Source organism: Epinephelus lanceolatus, chromosome 12, assembly GCF_041903045.1.
Source record: "Epinephelus lanceolatus isolate andai-2023 chromosome 12, ASM4190304v1, whole genome shotgun sequence".
NCBI lineage: Eukaryota > Metazoa > Chordata > Actinopteri > Perciformes > Serranidae > Epinephelus > Epinephelus lanceolatus.
Genome location: NC_135745.1, coordinates 25,280,099 through 25,302,062, shown reverse-complemented (window position 1 = coordinate 25,302,062; position 21,964 = coordinate 25,280,099). Strand labels below are relative to the sequence as shown.

The following is a 21,964-nucleotide window of genomic DNA, read 5'->3' as shown; positions in this document are numbered from 1 at the left end:
CTGATCCAGACTACCAAAGAGCGAGTAAATGTGGTGCAGATAAGGTTTTCAGGCATGGGTTGAATTAGCTCAAAATGTATTTTGTTTAGCTTCTGTCACACACACACACACACACACACACGTTCTCCCATATATATAATTTATTTAAATTGGACGACCTCTAATATATACAGCCGACCACCATGGAGACTCTCAATCACGCAGACATATGTTCTCATACATGTATGGGTCACACGCAAGCACCCACACACACACACACACACACACACACACACACACTCCTATATTATGAATGTCCTGCGTTGACTGCTCATGAGCAAATGTGTCCTCCCACACGCCGAAGTATGTCACCCCACACAGAGGATCCCCATGCATCAAAGCCTGCGCTTCCTCCTCAATCCAAAACATTTAGCTGAGGGGCGTTCTCTTTTGTCTGCAAAGCCCTCTGCGTATTGTCCTCATAACCAAATAAACACAGCTGCCAATAGCACTTGGATTGCCACAAGAGGCATCCCATATAGGGAACAAACACAAGAGAAACGCTCACATCCAAAAACAGACCTCTCTATTTAACATGCTAAAGCTACTGGATCGCCAGAATCACTCAGTCATTAGATTAGAGCTGATTGGAAACAGCTTTATGAGGAGCTGGTAAGCTTTGAGAAGCTGTAGTTACATGAATGAAGCTGATAGATGTGTGTGTGACAGAAAGAAAAAGTGAGTTTATGTGTGACGTCAACCAGCCTGACAGACAAATAGCCTGCGTGAGAGACAATATGACCATGTAAACAAGACCTTCTGAAAATTACATGATGACAGCTAGACTGATTTTGAGTGTCTTCACCACTCTTGCTGACTCAGAGTCAATCTGATTCATCGCTTAGTGTTTCATTTGTGGTGAAACCTTATATCAGGAGGAGTCTTTCTGTTCTTCCCAAACTTTATGCGACATCAGAGGAGGAGGGCAGGGCCAAGCCTGCCCTCTCTGCTCAAACTACAGAGAGAAATCACACCATCAGCCTCCCTCTTTCTGAGTATGGACCACCCTCTACTGTTCTCCTAGCAGACGGTGTTTGCTTGGGCCATAGCTGCGTGCAGGCCTTTATTCTCAATGAGAGCAAAGGCAGAGGGAGAGTGAGAGGAGGAGAATGGAGAGCATGAACCTGTGTAGGAAACACAACTGAGACACCAACCTGGGTCTTCCCTGCACCTCCTGGACGGCTGACTGAACTCACTGACACAGGTAAGATTTTATTTTTTCAGTTGTGCTTTTATAAGCTTTGGAAAAGTTATCAAATTGCTGAAATTTTAGATTCCCCAGTCATCACTACCAAAGAAAATTTGCAATTTAATCATAAAAATAACGTTAATATGTAGAACAGTAAAATTTAAGATGGAAGCTGGATCCTTTAGACATCCATGACTACTGCTGAAGAACTGTGAGTGACTGTAAAATGCTGAAATGAATGTCATTATTTGCGTTTTTAAATCATTTATATTCATTTTTGAATTTCATATTCATATGTGGTGTAAGCCCGTATGATCATATTCACAATGTGCAGTACAAATCCCATGCATCATGTCGTCCCCTCAGCAGACGGACCTAATCTGCGGCACCATCAGAATAAGTTGTGGGCTAATTGGCACAGTCCTTAAAATCTGCGAGCCCAGAGCAAAAGCCACAACAAAGTCAGACTGGAAAACTTTGTGACGTGTAGTATATCCACTCTGTGTGTTGAAATAAAGTTGGAGAGAAACAAGGGGATGCAAATGCGGGGGCTTTTTTAAGGGCTTTAACGTATGATAAAATCTTTGAATTGGGGAAGCTCACCAGAGGACAGTCAGAGCTCAGTGCTACCACTTAGTGGGCCGATTGGCAGTGCCCTCATGCTCCTCTGGGGTGGGAAAACCAGCCACCGCAAAGTTTGACCCGTCTGGTTGCAAAGCTTGCATTAATATAGATGAGTTGGCTGGATCTGGTCAGGTCTGGTTCTGAGTGAGGAGCTGGAGAAAATCCCCTTTAATAAGTCAACAAAAAAGCATGACTGCTGCGGCCGACTTGATGAAGACCAGCAGGGTGTGAACGACAGAGAGAGACCTGGTGGTAATAAGTAACTGCCGATGAGATTCACAGCCCTGGCCGAGGAGCCTCTGTGTAAACACTGTCACTCCTGTCAGGCCGAGGCCTGAGAGATTCATATTGTGGAGCTGGAGACGTGCAGACGGGCCAATTGCTGAGACAGAGCTATTGAAGGGGATGACCTGTGATTACGGAAAGACAGGAAAAAGTACTCCCCGGGTAATAATAACCGACTGACAGTGCCAAGGTGTTTCTGAGCCCTGACACATGGCCCGTTTTCCTTAAAGTGTCTTTTTCTTTGCCCTCAGATGGTTTATAATCTATGACAAAACAAACTTTGGGTTATTCCATATGTTAAAGCTGAAGTACAGACTTCAGGGCATTTTGTTATGTTGCTGAAATGTTAAGCTATTAAAAATTAATGTTGGCTCAGACACTTTCTTTCCATCCTAGTCGCCAGAATACATGTTGGCATTTTCAGTGTCTGCAAACCACAGATATGTTACATTTGTACATTATTATGTAGATATTGAATCTTGACATTTCTTTATGCTTTAACAATGCTGTGGTTAATGTGTAGTTAGTTTTAGGCAATAAAAACACTTGGTTACAGTTAGGTTTTGGCTTGGTTTTGGTGGCATGATCCTGGCAAGAAATACAGTAATGTCTTGGTAAAAAACAACCAGTTTTTGTGGAATTATCCTGATAGGAAATGCAGCCATATCTTGATTAAAAAACAACTGATTTTTGTGGTATTGTCCTGATGGGAAATGCAGTGATGCCTCGCTACAGAACAATCGCTTATTGTGGCACTATTTTGGCAGGAAACGCGGCCATGTCTCGGTAAAAAACAATTGCTTTTTGTGGCACTACCCTGGCTTGAAACACAACAATGTCTTGCTAAAGTGCAACCACTTACTGTGGCTCTATCTCAGCAATGTCTCAATAAAAAACAGCCAATCTTTGTGACACTGTCCTGAACACAGAAATTTCTCGCTAACAAACAACCGCCTTTTGAGGCACTATTCAGACAGGAAACACAGCAATGTCTCACCAAAGAACAACCACTTATCGTTGCACTATCCCGGCGGGAAATGCAGCAAAGTTTCGGTAAAAATCAATCGCTTTTTGACGCACTATTCTGTCAGGAAATGCAGCGATGTCTCAGAAAAAAAACAATTGCTTTTCATGGCACTATCCCAGGTGGAAATGCAGCGATATCTTAGAAAAAACACCAACCACTTATCGTGGTACTATTCTGGCTGGAAACACAGCACTGTCTCTCTAAAGAGCAACCGCTTATCATGGCACTATCCCAGGTGAAAAGGCAGCGATGTCTCGGTAGACAAACAACTGCTTTTTGTGGCACTGTCCTGGCTAAATAAGCAGATATGTCTCACTAATAAACAACCAGTTTTCGTGGCACTATCCCAGCAGGAAACACAGCAATGGGCGGTGAAAAAACACCGATGTTTGGTGGCCAAAAAGCTGCTGGAAACATGGCCATGATTCACTAAATAACAACCAGTTAAGAACAGTTTGTTGTTCTTAAACAGTGGTCTGCAGCTTGGCAGACATATCGCTTAGGTGTCACGCCATTAACTATCCCCTCCACCGTCTGAAAGTCAAAATGAACTCATATACTACATTACCTTCGAGACGTTGATATGATGCCTGTGAAATGTAGTAGCTTAATGTATCCATGCTTTGTAGAAATGCCAACATTTTCCTGTGGCTACTGGGCTGTTCTTTCTCTCAATAAGTCATTGTGCTTTATGAAAACATACAAAACAAAACTTGCTGTTATGTTTTTTCCTTTGACAATGATAAAAGGATACTATTCTGCTACCGCAGCAGTTTGAGCTTAGGTAATGCTCTGGGATCTGTCCCATTAACTGTGGTCAGGACTCTTCAGTGCAACTAAACATCAAGCGGCGACCACAGAAATGATTCAAAGCCCCTGCTGTCTCTGCATTGGACTCATCTAATTCCGCTTCTTTGGCATCTGTTAAAATCCTCAGCAGATTTGTTTTGATGAGCGCCGATATGAAGCGGGTGTGTGCCTGTCAGAGGTGTTGGATGAAAGTTACTTAACCTCCTTTGCCATATCCATCAGACTGCCTTCTGGTTGGATTTGGCCCTAAATCAACACGAAGTTGGCTCACCATTGGCTCCACTTCCAGAGCCAAGCCTTGCTATTGAATAGGGAGGGAGGGATCTTTCACTTAGCATGCATTTTTTGAACATCACCCTCCCCTGCTCCATTCGTCGTGCTGTCAAAACCAATATGATCAAAACACAAGCTTTCCATCCAAAAATAGACTCCAGAAAACATTACTCATAAATCAGGGATTCCTGCTCCCTCTGCTGCTCCTCAAACACATCCAGTTCTTTTATTCCTCACCAAATTCTAATTTATCTCTTTGTACAGCCAGGCAGAAATGGCGGAGGTTAAAATGAGTCAGTGAGGTCAAATCACTACCACCTGCTGACTTCTAGCATTTTTCTCATTACAGATACACGCAGTTCTGCACCTCATGAATACTGGCAGTGAGCGCTATCTCGTTAAAGTGATATATTCACTGTCATCCATGGCCACATTATCTCAATTTTCTACCAAATATATTCACTCTCAGTCACATCTGTTGTCAGATTGCGAGGTTTTTAACATGCTAACTCTGAACATAAGCTGGTGCAGGTACGCTGAAAGACTATAGGGGAGGTGCATGAAGGGTCTGAGCCTGGAGAGCTACAGAAATATGAAAAACAGATCCCAGCACTTGCCCACACCCAGACACCTGATACAGATGTGGTAAGGGCCGTAATGAAAGAGAACCTGTAAGGGAATGCATTGAAAATCCGAGTTACGATAACAGATTTGTGGTAGGTGGGTGGCACTGCTCTTACTCCACCACAAGAGTACCAGAAGGCAAACTCTGCCAAGGGCAGGACTGAGCTGATACGTGAAACCAGCTGTGTTCCTGCCAGTCTGCACGTTTCCACTTTACATTTTAATGCTCACTTAATTCATAATTAAGCAAGACTCTGAATTGGAAGCTCCCTCCGGTATCATGCCAAGAGATGCACAGTGTGTTGAATTATTTAGGATTAGAGGAGAAAAGAAAACACCTGGTGGGAAATTGTACAAAAGTACAAAATGAGTGGTAACCAAGAGGACACATTGTTGTGAAAACTTGGACCAAGATGACATTCTGTATTTTTCTAATGGCCGAAAAATCCCATTAAAAGACTACAGCCAACAATGAATTTATCACTCATACAGCCAAAGCTTGACAGAGCATAATCCCCGGTGCCATACCTCCACTGTTGTCCAAAAACTACTGAAAAAAAACATGAGCGAGCCACAACCATTGCACTAAATGACATCTTCCTTTATTACAATGAACATGGACACTGCTGTTTATTTGGAATCAATTCTGTTATAATGTTGTCAGCACTCCTAAACCCATCACATTTTTATTATTCTGTGGCTGAAAGTAGTCCTCAACAACTTGCCTCTCTTTGAGTCACATTTGCTAAAAACTACAGTGCCCAGCTGTATTGGGGGAATTAGTGTGCTTAGATTTTTTTAACAACCCGGTCTCACTCCGAAGTCATCGAAATCCAGCGCTTGGCCAGTGATTTGCTGTGTCAGACACTGATGAAGAATGCCATCCTTTAATATTGGCATTATAAGCGGCTGGTCGCCTTTATAGTTCAACAGTGCTTGGTGGTGTCAGAGGGTTTTTGTTGTTGCTTAAACCTAACCATGTGCGTTAGTTGTGTGTGGTGTTGTACTGACGTAGTTCCTTTATTCTGAAAGAGACAGTATGTAAACGGTAAATTTCTTGTAAAAACTGAAGTGTATTTTGAAATAAGACAATGCATGTAACTTGACATTGTGTTCCAGAACATCAACAACCAACACACCCAGGGTACCTTTCACGTCGTATCTGGACGTGGAAAGTCCATGACCAAACGCTGATATGTGACGAGGTTGGAGTGAGAATGTGTTGTTTTAAAAAAGACAAATTTAAACCAGCTCCGTATCTTAAGAATGCGGGTAGTATTTGTAAATGAACCGTGTTAAATTTCTTTCTATCTTGCCAGAGCCCAGATCTCCCTGCTCATTTGTCAGCTAAAATTTTCATTGTTGGGCTGTTGCTTGGACTACAGATTGTACTTCAACATTTTTGTTAAGGAGGTTAAAAAGAGGACATATCATTGGGGTACAACCCATGCAGTAAAATCTGTTCTGCACTTTCCGAAAGCCTCAGTAGCTGGCACACCGTCTTAGAACATGAGGATGTTTGATTCGTTTCACTGAGGCATCTTCAGTCCGAAATATATTCAAAAAGATATGAGTGAGAATTACAATTCTGTGATTACTGAAAAAGTCCTCAATAAAAGCCGAAAAATAGATGCTGTCTAGATGAAAATGTTATATTGTATCAGCTGCCATCCATTTAGTCGTACCCAAAACGTTCTGTCAAAGCCAGTGCACGCACGGAGAATAAAAAAAGACAAAGGGACACCTGAGCAGACACCATCTCTTTATTTCTAGCATTGTCTGCTGTAACCCTTCAACGTCGCAGTTCCAGTTATATTGTGCACGTGTCATACCCCATAGCTCTCATGGGGTCAAACAGAGTGTCCCTGCCTCCTTTGAATAGCCCTGATTTTTGTATGCCCGCTGCCATCACGGACACAAAGAGCAAAGAAGCAGATTGTGAGAGAGGCCATCCCTGTCTCTCTGTTTCTCTCAAACTCAGATCAAACTGTAAAACTAGGCAGTGCTGATCAAATATAAACCAAGATTCTGTTACTGTATTGAGTATTTCTTGAATAAGTTTTGTGGTGGCATAGTGGTACAGTGGGTAGCATTGTTGCCTCACAGCAAGAGGGTTCCTGGTTCGAACCTTGGCTGGGGGATCAAACTCGGGGTACCCCGGCTTCCTCCCACAGTCCAAAGACATGCAAGTTAATTGGTGACTCTAAATTGGCTGTAGGTGTGAATGTGAGTGTGAATGGTTGTCTGTCTCTATGTGTCAGCCCTGTGATAGTCTGGTGACCTGTCAAGGGTGTACCCTGCCTCTCGCCCAATGTCTGCTGGGATAGGCTCCAGCCCCCCACGAAACCTAACAGGATAAATGGCTACCGAAAATGCATAAATAGTTTAATATTGACTTGACAATGCACTAGATGAAATGTCTGGGGATAACCAAAGTCATCATAGTTCATTGTACGGGGCCTTGACACACCAAGCAGACAGTCAGCTGTTGGTCAAAATCTGTTTTGGTGGTGTATCCTGTACCAATGAGGGACATAAATTTGTGTGCAAAAGTTTATAGATATATGTAGGTGTTGACATATTTTACTCTGGAGACAAGTTGTGGACCTACTAACATCCATTCGTCGTTGCCATCCTCCCAACATGGCTAAAATGAAACTATAATTTGTGTTTTAAAGACTCACATCTTCAGTCAGAACCAGTGGACTTGGGGGGTTTAGTGTCAAAGGCAGGGTAGAGAAGTTAGAAAGTATCGAGAAGTACATTGTTGGTTTTATATGGGCTTTATTGATAATAAATGTAACATAAAATAGCACCAACCTTTTCCAGTAAAATGGTCTGCATTTCTCTCTCTTTCATAGATCTTTAGCTTGTTTGGTGATAAAGAGAGGAGGAACCATGGGACCTGGAACATGGAGCGTATTTATTCTATTTGGTCTGTCTTTCTGGAGCAACAGCCAAGCCCTCACAAAGCACCCCATCCTCAACCGGATACGAAGGGCCCCAGAGGCCAGCGGAGAAAGCAAGAAGTGCTCCTACACCTTCCTGGTCCCTGAGCAGAAGATCACAGGACCCATCTGTGCCGCCCGCGGGTACTCGACTGACAAGGACCGAGTGACACGCCTGGATGTGGCTGCAGTGCGTGACCTTCTGTCAAAGCAGCGTAGGGAGGTGGAGACTTTGAAGTTGGTGGTGGATGTGGACGGCAACTTGGTGAATGAGATGAAGCTGCTGAGGAAAGAGAGCAGGAACATGAACTCCAGAGTGACCCAGCTCTACATGCAGCTGCTGCACGAGATCATCAGGAAGAGGGATAACTCACTGGAGCTGGCACAGCTGGAGACACGCATCCTCAACGCCACTACAGAGTCTCTGCGCCTGGCTTCCCGGTACAGGGAACTGGAGGCCAAATATGCAGCTCTGTCTGCAGTGGTGAACAACCAGTCAGTGCTGATTGGAGCACTGGAGGAGCGTTGTATGCAGGTGTACAGCCGCAGGCATGACCAGCCACCCATTGGACCTCCACTTGTGCAGGTGGTGCCTGAGAACATTCCTGTTAATGTGCCTCGTTTCACCAATGAGATTCAGAGGGACAACACCCGAGGCTTTGCCCGAGAAAGGGGCTCACGCTCTGGGCCATCACCCACTAGCGGCACCCTGGACGTTCCACAAAGAAACTTCAGTGCTGAAGGTGAGTGAGTGAGGAAATGAGTTATTGAGAGGTCTATCCATCCATAAATTATTCTTATTATGATCAATTAGTATTCATTCATAGATTCAGTCACAAAAATCCAAACCAGTCATGGTGAAATTTAAAGCAGTCATGACTTTGCAGGCCAAGCATAGCAAAATAATAATCACTGACTTTGAATATAGCTGCAGGTGGGCCGGTGGCCTCATTTCCAAAGGTTAAAGATTTGCAAATTCAGCTGGAACTCTGCTCTCCCACTCTACAGAAAGAACACAAACCAGGATGGAAATAAAAATGTTGTAAGGTCTCGATTGAGGCAGGGGACTTAAAGCAAAGCAAAGAAAGGCCTAACCAGTGCGATTTCGCTCATCAACAGAAATTCCTGACACATTTAGATTGCCCTCGTCCAAGAATAATAAAGTGTGTAGGATTTCTGTGCAGCTGTGTATGAAAACGATCCCTTACAAGACTGTTCCATTGCGTGTGAGACGTAGACAAAACCCAGCCTGGCATGATAGGCTCCTGCAAACCACGAAGTAGAGGCACTTCTGGTGTACTTCATGAAGTGAATGGACCATATCTTTACATTATTATTGTTGTGTTAGTAGCTTGGAGGGGGTTACTTGGGATTCAAATAAACTTGCTGCCACATGTGCTATTAATTAAAAATCTTGTAATGAGAATGCTGAATTAACCTTGAAAAAAGGCAGATGTTATACAGTGGGTTAACACGGTGTCTATTTTGGTTAGTCGACCTCAAATGAAGGCAAGTAATTTCTCATTAAAGTGACTTAATTTGCCCCAAACTCCTCCGCTGTTCTGGGAGGACGTAGTAAACAGCTTTGTGGACCTAGATAAATGTGTTTCTGATTACTCTGTCAGCTGTTGTGATTTTGTTCTTGTTTACTGTTTTTCCCTACTTATTTAGCCCTCTGTCGACATTGACTTCAATGCCTTCTCATTGTGAAAACTCATAGCACCCATGTTGTTTAACTTAGTGCTCTGGCACCAAATGTGGCTAAAACTGCCCGACAAAGCCAAAACGCAGTAACAACAAACTTGGTCAAAAGACCAGAATCAGACATTTTGACATGTGTTTACCCATGTAAATTGCTAATCCTGCAGAAATGTATTATTCACTGGCTTTTTCCAGCCTGCTTCCTGTAATTGAAATAGTGGTGCTCCAACGTCTTTGTAATTGTGTAATAGAGAGGAAGTAGGTAAATCTTATTATAATGGGAAAAAAAGTCCCAGAGGAAAGGAAAATTCAAAATAAGATAGATATTGTTTGTCCAGCCTATTTCTTTTTTAGATATAACTGACTTCCACGTCCCCAGAACCAGTCTGCAAGGCCAGGGATCAGCATGCTCGAGGCCCCTGCCTGCCATCCAGCACACAATGCACTGGACCCTGCAGGTGGTGGGCCCACAGGGCGGTGGCTCCATGTTAATTATTCAGGAGAGAGTTACTGCTTCAAGCGAAGGAGTTCAAGTATCTCGGGCTCTTGTTCTCTGATGAGGGTAAAATGGAGCCTGACATTGATCTGAGGTTTGGTGCTGAATCTGCAGTGATGCGGGCACTTCGCCAGACCGCCATGGTGAAGAGGGAGCTGAGCCGGAAGGCGATGCTTTCAATTTACTGGTTCATCTAGTCCCAACCCTCACCTATGGCCATGAACTTGACATATTGACCGAAAGAATGAGGTTGCGGGTACAAGTGGCTGAAATGAGTTTCCTCCGTGGGTGGCTGGGCTCAGCCTTAGAGATAGGGTAAGGAGCTCGGACATCTGGAGGGAGCTCGGAGTAGAGCCGCTGCTCCTTCACGTCGAAAGGGGTCAGTTGAGGTGGTTCTGGCATCTGATCCGGATGCCTCTTGGGCACCTCCCGTTAGAGGTGTTCTGGGCATGTCCAACTGGTGGGAGGCCCTGGGGCCTTCTCAACGGACAGCACCACCCTGTCACTCAAAGCTGCCAGAACCTCATTTAATAACATTTGAACAAATGAATTTTATTAAAACATGTTTAACGTGTTTATTTCTGTTGTAAAATTAGGCATTTTAACATGGGGGTCCTTGAGGGCTGACTCGCTCTCAGAGCCAGCCTCCAGTGGCCATTTAAGGAACTGCACTTACCACCCATTAGAGGTGTTTGGGCACGTCCCACTGGTAGGACGCCCCGGGTTGGACCCAGAACATGCTGGAGGGATTATATATCTCATCTGGCCTGGGAATGCCTTGGGGTCCCCCAGGAGGAGCTGGAAAGCGTTGCTGGGGAGAGGGACGTCTTGGGTGCTTTGTTCAGTCTGCTGTCCCCACACCCTGGCCCCAGATAAGCAGATAAAAATAGATGGATAGATGGATGTTGGCCTCCTTTTTCAGCCCAGAAGGCTGTTGCGTTGACACAAATAAGATGCGCTTATAAACATTAAACAGCATTCGCTACTGTAGATGTGCAGAGCAGCCATCTCAGATTTTGAGTTCAGGGTTGGTGAGGTTGCTCTGATTTTCCAAGTTGGAAATCAGACTTCAGGTAGCAGCAGTCAAAATTTTCAACTGGAAACTTGGGAATTCCAACTTCACAGTTTAAATGGAACACCTCAAGAGCCCAAACATAGATTGTCCACACAGATTTTTTTCTTTTTGTCTGTGTGTGGCTATAAAAACACCTTAGGTTAAGGATATTACAATTATTTGCTGTTACAGACTTCTTCACACACTTCTCCGTCCTTCTCACCACCTGCCTCCCTCTGTTGTTGTTCTTTCCTTCAGGCTCATTCAGGGACTGTCTCGCGGCGCAGGAAGCTGGCCACAGCACCAGCGGCATGTACCTGATCAGACCAGACGAAGCAGAGAGGCCAGTGCAGGCCTGGTGTGAACAGGATATCGACAACGGGGGCTGGACCGTTATCCAGAGCAGGAGAGACGGATCAGTCAACTTCTTCAGGAACTGGGATAACTACAAGGTGATGACGTGTGACACTTCCCCTACCCTGTTTGTCTTATTTTTCTCTCTTCTTATCCAACTTGAATATTTGGGTCATCCAGAGACAACAGGGGTGCCGTTATATGACCCATCTAGAGGGACCATCTGGGGTCTCTGGGACTGTTGGGCCAGAATCCTTGTGTTTTCATTTAGTGTGAAATATAACGCCCCGTCAGCAGCACTATTTGTCCAAGGTCATTTAGGTTTGAGATTCCCATTATGAAACATTAGATGGCCCTCTAGGTATGTTCCACAGCTCAATCTGCAGGCGTTTCTTTCCAAAACCGCTACTACTATGGTGCCTTCCTGGATAGATGGCTGGTTGGCTTACTGCACCACACCATATAGACCCTCTCATCAAAGCTCTGTGAGAATGAGATGGAGTATATCACTGCTGGCAGCCTCGGCGATCCAGTGTTCCATTGAGCCCGGCCAGGCTTGTGCATGTGTAACTGTAAGCTAAATTGCTCTCTTCAACATTGATTTGCCTCTGCGCTCTCCCACAAAGCCACCACATGTACACACACACACACACACACACACAGCACCAGAGAGGAGGCCCTGGACTGAAACCCTACATCATTCATCATCTGCTGGCTCACCCAGCTAATCCACAATCACAAACCTCAACCTCCTCAACCAAGTGAAGTGTTCTGAAGGCACTCGGCCAGACGTAGATTGCTCGCGGTTATTCAACACAAGCGCCCAGGCCAGTTTCGCCATTAGTCGTGATCCAAGTGGGGTTTGAGTGACGAACCGGCATTCTGAAGATGGATGCTTATTTTCCTGCATAAACTCTACAACATGGCTTTGTTAGGAATTTCAAAGACAGGGAGGCATCCTCTTGCCACAGCTTTTTTCTTTTGAAGTCCTGCAGTTAAGTACAGATCCACGTCCAGAACGTCATCAAAAAGAAAATTCTCATTTGTTCTGTTACAAGCCTCACCACAAGGGGGTTTTATGTTCCCAAACAATTCTCATGTTTCCAAACTCCCCAGGCTACCACATAAAAAACAATGCTCATTATTTTCTGTAATCTCCCTGTAACCTTCCTTTTAATCTTCCTTTGACTCAGAGCGGCTTTGGCAACATAGATGGCGAATACTGGCTCGGTCTGGAAGGCATCTACAACCTGGGGAGGCAGGGGGACTACAAGCTGCTGGTGGAGCTGGAGGACTGGATGAACAAGAAGGTGTACGCTCAGTACAGCAGCTTCCATCTAGAGCCTGAGAGTGAGGGTTACCGTCTGCGACTGGGAACCTACCAGGGGAACGCGGGGGACTCCCTGAGCAGCCACAACGGCAAACAGTTCACAACTCTGGATCGAGACAAGGATGCCTTCTCAGGTAGACGAACACGGGGTCCCTTTGCACTCTCGAAGCATACAGTCTCCTGTGGAGTGCATCATGTTTCATTGAAATTTCAAGCCTCTCTTTTAATATTATAACGTTACATACAGTAGATGTCTCTCTGCACGGTCCCAGTTTGGAGAAGCGGCAGGAGTGCAGACACAGAAGCTAAGCAATGTACTGCGGTAGATGAGGGCAGCAGTAAAATGTGTTTTAACCACTTAAAAATCCATAACAGTTTAAGTGTATATTAAGATATTATTAACTAAATTAAGAATATTTTCACCACTCTACCTTTACACCAGACAGCCCGTTCCGTCAGGGAAGCCGTTAAGTGCTTCACTTCCCCATCTATGCTTTTGTCAAAGCCACCAGACTCCATTAACAAAAACAGTAATTTAAGCACGCTGAGCATGGTGGCTGCTGGTCTACCGCTGCCTCAATTAGTTAGTTTGTTTGTGCTATTGTGTGACTTTGATGAGTCTGAACTAACCCTTTAAAATGCCAAAGTCACACCATGACACAAACAAACTAACTGATTGAGGCAATTATGGACCAGCGGATCCTGTATTCCCTGATGTTAAATCACTGGGTTTTTTTTTTCAGTGGAGTCTGGCATTGAAGAGACTGTAGATAAGAGCATGTGTTTGCTGTTGTAAATTGCTGTCTGATGGTAGGGTAAAGTGAGGAAAATATTCCAAATACACTTTTTTGGTGGGACTTTTTTTAGGAGGCTAAAATGTGTTCTGTTGCTGACCTGTCCACAGCAGTACATTGCTTAGCTTCTGTTTCAGACTCAAGCCTGCTTCTCCAAACTGGAAGCATGCTGACTGCCATTTACTGTTTGCAATACAGTACCTTGTACAGCCCCACTTCAAAAGAACTGAGCTATCCCTGTAAGCTTTAAAGTTCTATTTCATTGGTCAAAAACCTGACACCACCAAGGTGGTGTTACAAAAGAATCCCATTCTTGAAATGGGACAGGTGCATTGCAGAAAGACCCTTATGTGAAGGCCAACTGAACGCTTCATCAGTCCTGTGTCATCTGAAATCCCACAATGCCTTGAGGATCAATTCATTTGCATCCCATCAAGCACAAAAAGAGGCGATGGCACACTGGAAGCAAACAAATTATGTGTGTGACTTTGTGTCAACAGCACAACCTGTTTGTATATGTAATGTTGGAGATAAGAGACATAACAATTCTCCAATTTCTGGAGGTGTTACATGCTGGGAGCATATCTGTGTACCCCAGCTCAGTATTCTCGTAATATGACACATTAATACCTTTCAAAGGGTTTTATTTTCTCGGCAACCTACACTCTCAGATTTTTGGGCAAGACCATTTAAACAGTTTAAACATTGATACATCCCCAGTGCCTGTACAGATTTTTACATTCAAATTGCATTTAAAATGTCTCGCTTCGTGCTTTTGCAATTTCAACTGTGAAGATAAACCTTACCAATTTCTTACAATGTGAGTTTATATCAAGAGACATGTATAAATATTTGTAAATCACTAGGAACACAGATATTAAGTGTGCCTTATATTAAGGGAATACAAAGCTGGGGAATATAAAGATAAACCCTACATGCTCAAAGGCAAAGTGGCAGAGGTGATGACTCATGATTAGTTTGCTTCCAGTGGGTCTATCTTTAAAAAGGCATAACACAAAGTAATAATTTTCTTGAAAAATTGTGTCACTTTTTGAGACTCTCTGGAGACAACATCAAATATGTTTCTTTGAATCATTCACACTTTCTCACAGGCGTCATTGTCACTCTTCCTGTTTTTCCTCAACAGGTAACTGTGCCCATTTCCATAAAGGAGGCTGGTGGTACAACGCCTGCGGCCAAACCAATCTAAACGGTGTCTGGTACACTGGCGGCGTCTACCGCAGCAAATTCCAAGATGGGATCTTCTGGGCTGACTATGGCGGAGGCTTCTACTCTATGAAATCTGTCCGTATGTTGATCAGGCCTATAGACTGAGGAGATACTGTAAGCCAGACTGGTCCAGGGGCAGCTACGGAGGCCAGGGCAAACTTGAACCTCATTCTGACTGTATAAGTCATCAGCAACTGGTTTATCCTAGATGAAAGAACCACAGCAATGGAGATGACCAACCATCAGTAGCAACTTGAACTGCCTCTTTTAACAGACACCGACTTTGTGTGAACATTTTTCTTTTTATATTATTACAGATTCAGCATATGCTGCGTTTCCACTGCATGGTTCAGCTTGACTCGATTTGACTCTCTGACGGTATCAGGTTTTTTTCTCTAATTTGTTTTCCACTGCAGAGCAGCACCGGGCTGGGGTGGGATTGAAGCCAGTTTTACATAGTGGCCAAATGTGAAATCACAACTTCTGCGTCTGTCATGTGATGCCGTTGGGTCCAAAAACACCCTTTTCCCCCGTAGACTTACACTGCAAAAGAGAGGTCTGTAAATCAGTGTATACATTTTTTTAGTGTCACAACCCCTACGCAATAAATTATTTTATCACCAGGATTTGATCAATTCGGTCCAATAACTAGTATTTTACTAGTATAACTAAGTATTTTTATCGCATTCAAGTTAGCAGAGGGCTAAACAGGACGATAGCCGCTCAACCAGCATAGGGCTCTAGTGCACTTGCTCTATGGGCTTGGTTCATGCGCCACAGAGCAACTTTCATAGGAATGAGTAGGGCCCCGCCTCCAACCCAGTATCCAGTTGTCTTTATAGATACATGGATAATATCCTCTCCATGTAGCCTGGATTCTCAGCTGATTACCAAAGCAACAAAGCGTGAAACTGTCATTACATCATCTTTAATGTGACACTCGCATGGATCCTTTCATTGGCATCCAAACAGAAGAACGACTGCACTGCGTCCATTGTACTGTTTTGCGGGCTGCCATGTTTTAAAATCTGGGTCGAGTGAATAAAAAATGCAAATGATGGTAGCTTGGCTAAAAATGTTTGGTTTGTGCTGGATGTCCCATGTTGCACAGGTTAGGATTATAGTGATGATTCCCTCTGACCAATCAGAGGTCTAGAGTGTTTTAACTCCATCGTCTACTAAAGGTGCCAAAAACTGCAGTTCCTCTAATGACCACTTGAGGCTGGCTGCAAGAGTGAATCAGTCCGCATAGACACCCATTTTAAATTGCCCTTCACAGCAGAAATGTTTACAGATTGGGTCCCAATAGCTAATTTCCCCCTCATGACAACTGAATTTTATTTTGTAACTTAACATTTCATTAATGCTTAAAGTTACACATAATTAAGGCCAACTACCAATAGTGTCCTCATCTTCAGTCAGATCCACCCCTCGCTCCTCCACAGCGTCAGCCTCTCACCCAAATATGGTCACTTCTGGCTCCAAAAACCACGATGGTGACGGCTGAAATGCCGAATTTGAGGCCTCAAAACAGGAGTCTGCAGACCAATGGGTGACGTTACAATTGCTACATCCATTATTTTTACATTCTTTACAGTGCAGGATGTCCTGAAATGACGATTCACTGACCAGTCAGTGGTCTGCAGTGCTTTGACTCCACCGTCTATTGTCAACTCAGCTTACTTGAAACTGAGGCGATAACAGAAAAAGGCACAAGTTACTACCTACAAATTTAGATAATGGAAAACCCATGCGGCAGCTTCCAGGGCTGAAAAATGAAGCCAGCACAGAAGTGCCAAAAACTGCAGTTCTTTGAAAAGCCACCTGAGGGTGGCTCCAAGAGCGATTCAATCCCCATAGACACCCATTTTAAAATGCCCGACATCACAGAAGAAACAAACATGTTTACAGCTTGGTACAAAAAAAAAAACGTTTTTTGGTCTCTATAGCTAATTTTCCTGTTCACAACAAATGTACAGGGGGTGAATTTTTATATAACTCACTGATTTACATTTTTATTAAGGCTTAATGTTATCCATAATTAAGGGTGGGTCGCTTCGAGTGACAGGCTGTCTGCCCTTGCTACACACAGACACGTCACACAGCCTCTTGCCTAAATATGGTCACCTCTAGCTCCAAAAAACCAAGATGGCGACAGCTATTAGGTAGCAACATCCATTTTTTTACAGTCTTTACAGTGCAGGATGTCTTGAAGTGACGATTCTAGTAACGATTCTTCTCTGACCAGTCAGTGGTCTGCAGTGTTTTAACTCCACCTTCTGGTATCGCATCATCTGGAGCCTCACTTGAGGTGGTAACAACAAAGTACCACCGACTTTTGCTGCTGGGAAACCAAAAAAGAGCGATTCAAGTGGAGCCATGTCGTGCCATGCAGTGGAAATGCAGCATTAAAGGGATTTTTGGGAACCTATTAAAAGTAAGCCATACAGCTCCTTTAACCACCAAATACATAATGATGGTGAAGGGAAATTAAGAATAATTAAGGCAACGTTGCAGCTAAATAATGCAAGCTGTCTATGTGATTAAGAGACCACAGTGCTTTCCTCATTACTGGGTCTCCCCGTGGAGACAAAGCACCACATCTTTACAGAACTTCAATGGTATTGATTTCATTCATAAGCTTTAGCGTCACAGGATCTAAATGCAGCTCTTCCTACCTCGCCAAGATAAACGTGTGGGCGAAATGCTCATGCATGGTATTTTACTTGTGCTATAGTTAATGGGAGCTGGGAAATACATTGTGTTAATACATTTAAAGATTTATTTAGACTCTTTATCCTCTTCCAGATCTGAACACCTAATGGAGTAAGGCAGGTGGTGTAAATACATGTTTTATGTACATTTGATTACACAGAAACAGTACTGGTTTTATTTTTCCTCCCTACACTTAAAATGACCTTAATACTGTATGTTATATACTTTGTCCAAATGACCAGAAACGATAATTTATGTGTACAATTAACTTATCATAACAGTGAAAAGGGGCCAGGTGTCCTGAGGGAACAGTAAACGATCCTAATTTCCTCCACTGTATAAATGACAATCATTCTCAAAGTGTGCTTGCACGTATGGAAATTGCTGTTATATGTTTTTCTCGTTTGACTGTTGATTAAATTTCAGTATGACTCTGGGAAAAAACTAGCATTGTTGGGGGAAAAAAAAGTGATGGAATTATGTTTTGAGTGGTTTTCGAGCACGAGAAATATGCCGACCAAGCGTGTTGAGAGTTATAGACTATGAGACAGACAACGAGAAACACATTGCTGAAAGCCAGACAGGATGAAGAAAGAAAAAGAGCGGAGAGAGGAGGGAGGGGAGTGGGATGAACTGGGATGGAACCGGTCCAAATTTCCAAGTTATTTCCCCCCCTCTTCCTTTTAAATACAGAGAAATTTACATTCTTTCCACACAAAAGTGCTTGAACTGTATGTTTTGGTAAAATATCTTTCATTGACAAAGTCACGGGTGCCTGCACTCTGTAATCACCGGTATGGAAGGAAAGCGGCATCCTTCTGGGGAAACCGTCCCAGAGGAGAGGGGAGCTGGGGGGGTTTTTTCTGGTGAGTCTGCTTTGAACAACAGTGCTGCATCCAAGAGCGTTTAGTCTCTGAGCCGAAAATAGAACCTCATATTTTTCTGTTTCTCTTATTGACCACAGTGGCCCTCACACCCATCTCTTTAACAAACTTTTACAAAGCAACAAAACACATAACCACAATATTGGTCAACCCCAGCTGGACAGGGACACATGTTTATGAACATGTTAAAAAGCAGCGTCCAATAAAAACAGCTTCGTAATTTCAAAATTAAACAGCAGTAAAAGCTGAAGCCAGTGAGTCACAATGGCTGGCAGAGCAATATTACGCAACTAACAGTCAATAAATGGAGAACACTGAGGGTCACTTCAGAGGACATTCTTGTTCTTTCAGATTTAAAGGAATTCCTTTCATGTGCCACGCTGATTTATACTGTTAACCAAGTCCTAATTAGGTTTTTCTTAGGGACCGTTCTTTATTTATTAGACTTCATGTGACTTCATTTTTTTTTTTTTTCATCTTAACCCTCCTTGAAGCTACAAATATTCTTCCTTGAGTGCCTGGGGGAAAATTCATGACCCTCCCTCCCACATAAATAACCATAAATTTTTAAATAGTTGCTGGAGCCAATGCAATTAGCAAACATCACAGAAGTGAGAGTTATCACCAAAACAAAGAGTTTATTTCTTAAGCAAAATATGAATCCTCCTTATAAATCACCAGCAATATAAACAACACATTCTCATCCCAAATTGTCAATTGCTTTGTCAGTGGACATGAAAAGTCAAAATATGATGCGTTAGATACCCTCCTGCATCTGTTTAGGATGCATTGTATCTTTTCGAAATACACTTCCTTTTTCCATATAGTTTCTGCTCGTTACATCCATGCAGTCTTTTTCATAGAAACTTACAATGTAGCTAGAACACCTCGTTTTTACATTTATTTCCTTGTACACCAACGGCACGTGGTTAGATTAAGACAAAAAAACATCATGGTTTGGTTTAAAGTGAGTACAATTGTTACTAACATTATGTAATGTCACATGACATATGTCACATGCTACACACACTAGCACATGTTTACTGTGTATATACCAGCATCCCGCCGCATATCATGCCAACCGTTAAAGGTCGGCTTTGTTCGTTGGTGTCTGACGCCACAAGTCATTGCCTACACATCGGATCTGGATGACTTTGGAGTGAGACCATGTTGTACTTCATGTGACATATGTCACCAGTGTAGCATGCTACACACATTAGCACACTATGTTGTCAATCAAGATAACTCAACTGACTTTTGGTTTCACACTGGAAACAAACAGCAGCTTCCCGGGTGAAAGTCCGTTGTTTGTTTGCTTCAGAAATAGCCTAGTTTTGGAGTAAGAACAGGCTGTTATGTTTCCCAATAGAAGCATCTGTCTCATATGATGTGTTCAAGGACTGTCAGCAATTTGAAAATCCAATTATAATTGCTATTTTCATTGTTTCTGGCTGTGATTAATGGTGTAATTTTTGCCTTTTTTAAAGAAAACATTTTGTTCAAACCCGACAGTGGGTTTTAGGGTTCAGATGGTATAAAAGTAAATATAGAATACAACCATTTGAAGTTGTAAGTCCCGCCACTAAGCCAAAAAAAAGAAAATTATTTGACACGCCTCCCCTGTTTTGCACCACTTCCTCCCCCTTCATAAATAATGAACAGTCCCTTCAGATGACACGCACATTCCAAACTCATCCTGTGGGTGTGAGTCATGCGGACTTAAGCAGTTAAGTCTTTACGGAAGGAAACATAATTTCATTTAAAAGTAAGAGTTCTTTTACATGTGCGTGGCTGTGTGTTGGCGTGAAAAAAGCTGTGAGGAGACGCATGAATACATCTCAAAGACATCTTGTTTTATGTGGTGACACATTACTGTGGATGACTGGGCGAGGGCAAGTCACCAGTTCAAGTCTGGCTCTCAACCTATGTGACTCTTTTTCACTGTCTGTTCTTTTTGTTTCACTGTCAAACAAAGCACATGAATACATTTACACATGATAACCATCAGACTTCTATTAGTTTGTGTCTGTGTTATTTCTGATTTTGAAGAAACAATTATGAAGGACCAGTTTGACATTTGGAAATTAACTTTTTTGTTGAGAGTTTTGAGAAGATTGATGCCACTCTCGTGTTTTTACAGTAAGCTACAGCCAGCGGGCAGTTAGCTTAGTGCAAAAACTAGAAGGGTAATCAAAACACACAGACTAGGGTTGGATTTCTACCCTAAAAGTTTGACATTTTGGAAAATGTGCTCATTTTCGTCTTTGCCAAGAGTACAGTCGGATGATTGATACCACTCTCATTTCGGTAAATGTGAGGCTAGAGCCAGCAGGCGGGTAACTTACGTTAGCATAATGACAAGCACCTCTAAAGCTCCCCAATTAACATTTTATATCTTGTTTGTTTAATTCAAACATCATATGTCACTGCGCCCAGCTGCTGTTAAGCCCAGAAACAGTCCAAATCATAAAACCCCCCAAACCACAACTTGTTATTTCTACAGTTCAGTTTTTATTCAGACGTAACATGTTAATTAGTGAGCTCTAGAGGTAACAGTTAGTGAATTTTAAAGGGACAGTTCACCCCAGAATCAAAAATACATACATTTCCCTCTTACCTGTAGTGCTATTTTGTTAGTCTAGATTGTTTTGGTGTGAGTTGCAGAGTGTTGGAGATATCAGCCGTAGAGATGTCTGTGTTCTCTCCAATATAATGCTAATGCTAATGCCAAATGCTACTGATCATTTCACCTCACTCTCTACAGGAACATGAGTAACTACATTTGCCAAAATGTCAAACCATTCCTTCAAGCAGAAATCAAGTTGTGTTTATGATAATAGGTAACTGTGCCCCAAAGTCAAAGGGGCCCTTTTTCGAGGGTATGCACAGCTGAAAAGGTCAACTGCAGGCTCAGACAATCTCTTCAATAGTTGTATTGAACAGTTAGCCACCCAAGCACATTTTTTCCTTAAAGGAATACTTCACCCCCAAGTGACCATTTGTACATCAGTTACTCAGACTGTGTTATATTGAATTCATGAAGGTTTTTCTTGTAGGCCTCCGGCGAACAAGAAATCCAAAAACGGAGAAATTCTGTGTAGCAAGTCTGTGTTTAGCAGCTGCAAAATGATATCAAAACATCTATTTACAACTCTCACACAGCTCATGCAGTATAATCCAAGTCTCATTTATCCATTTGGATGCTCAGTACTCCCCAACAGAGAAACTGAACTAAAAGTAAAACTTACCTAATCTTTCTTCAAAGCCAGACTCCATTCACATAAACAGTAATTTTACCTCACTGAACACAGGAGGTGCTGGTCTGCAGCTGCTTTGATTGTTTAGTTTGGGTTATTGTGTGACTTTGGTGTTTCAAAGGGTTAGTTCAGGTTCACCGAAGTCACACAACAACACAAACAAACTAACTGATTGAGGCAGTCGTAGACCAGCAGCGAGGTGAAATTACTGTTTTGGTCAATTGAGTCTGGCTTTGAGGAGAGCACAGATAAGTTTCACTTTTAGTTCAGTTTCCCATCAGACATGGCTGTCTGAGCATCCAGCTGGAAAAAATAGGCTTGGATTATATG

At 42.9% G+C, this 21,964-nt stretch overlaps 1 protein-coding gene across 1 annotated transcript; it reads left to right on the top strand.

Moving 5' to 3' along the window:
- The first annotated feature begins 990 nt into the window (after positions 1-990).
- Positions 991-20,386, top strand: angptl1b (angiopoietin-like 1b). The gene is made up of 5 exons (XM_033651523.2): positions 991-1,243; positions 7,733-8,562; positions 11,329-11,522; positions 12,618-12,888; positions 14,696-20,386. Exons 2-5 carry the CDS (start codon positions 7,770-7,772, stop codon positions 14,881-14,883), a joined length of 1,446 nt encoding a protein of 481 aa, XP_033507414.1. The 5' UTR covers positions 991-1,243; positions 7,733-7,769; the 3' UTR covers positions 14,884-20,386.
- Positions 20,387-21,964: the final 1,578 nt, after the last annotated feature.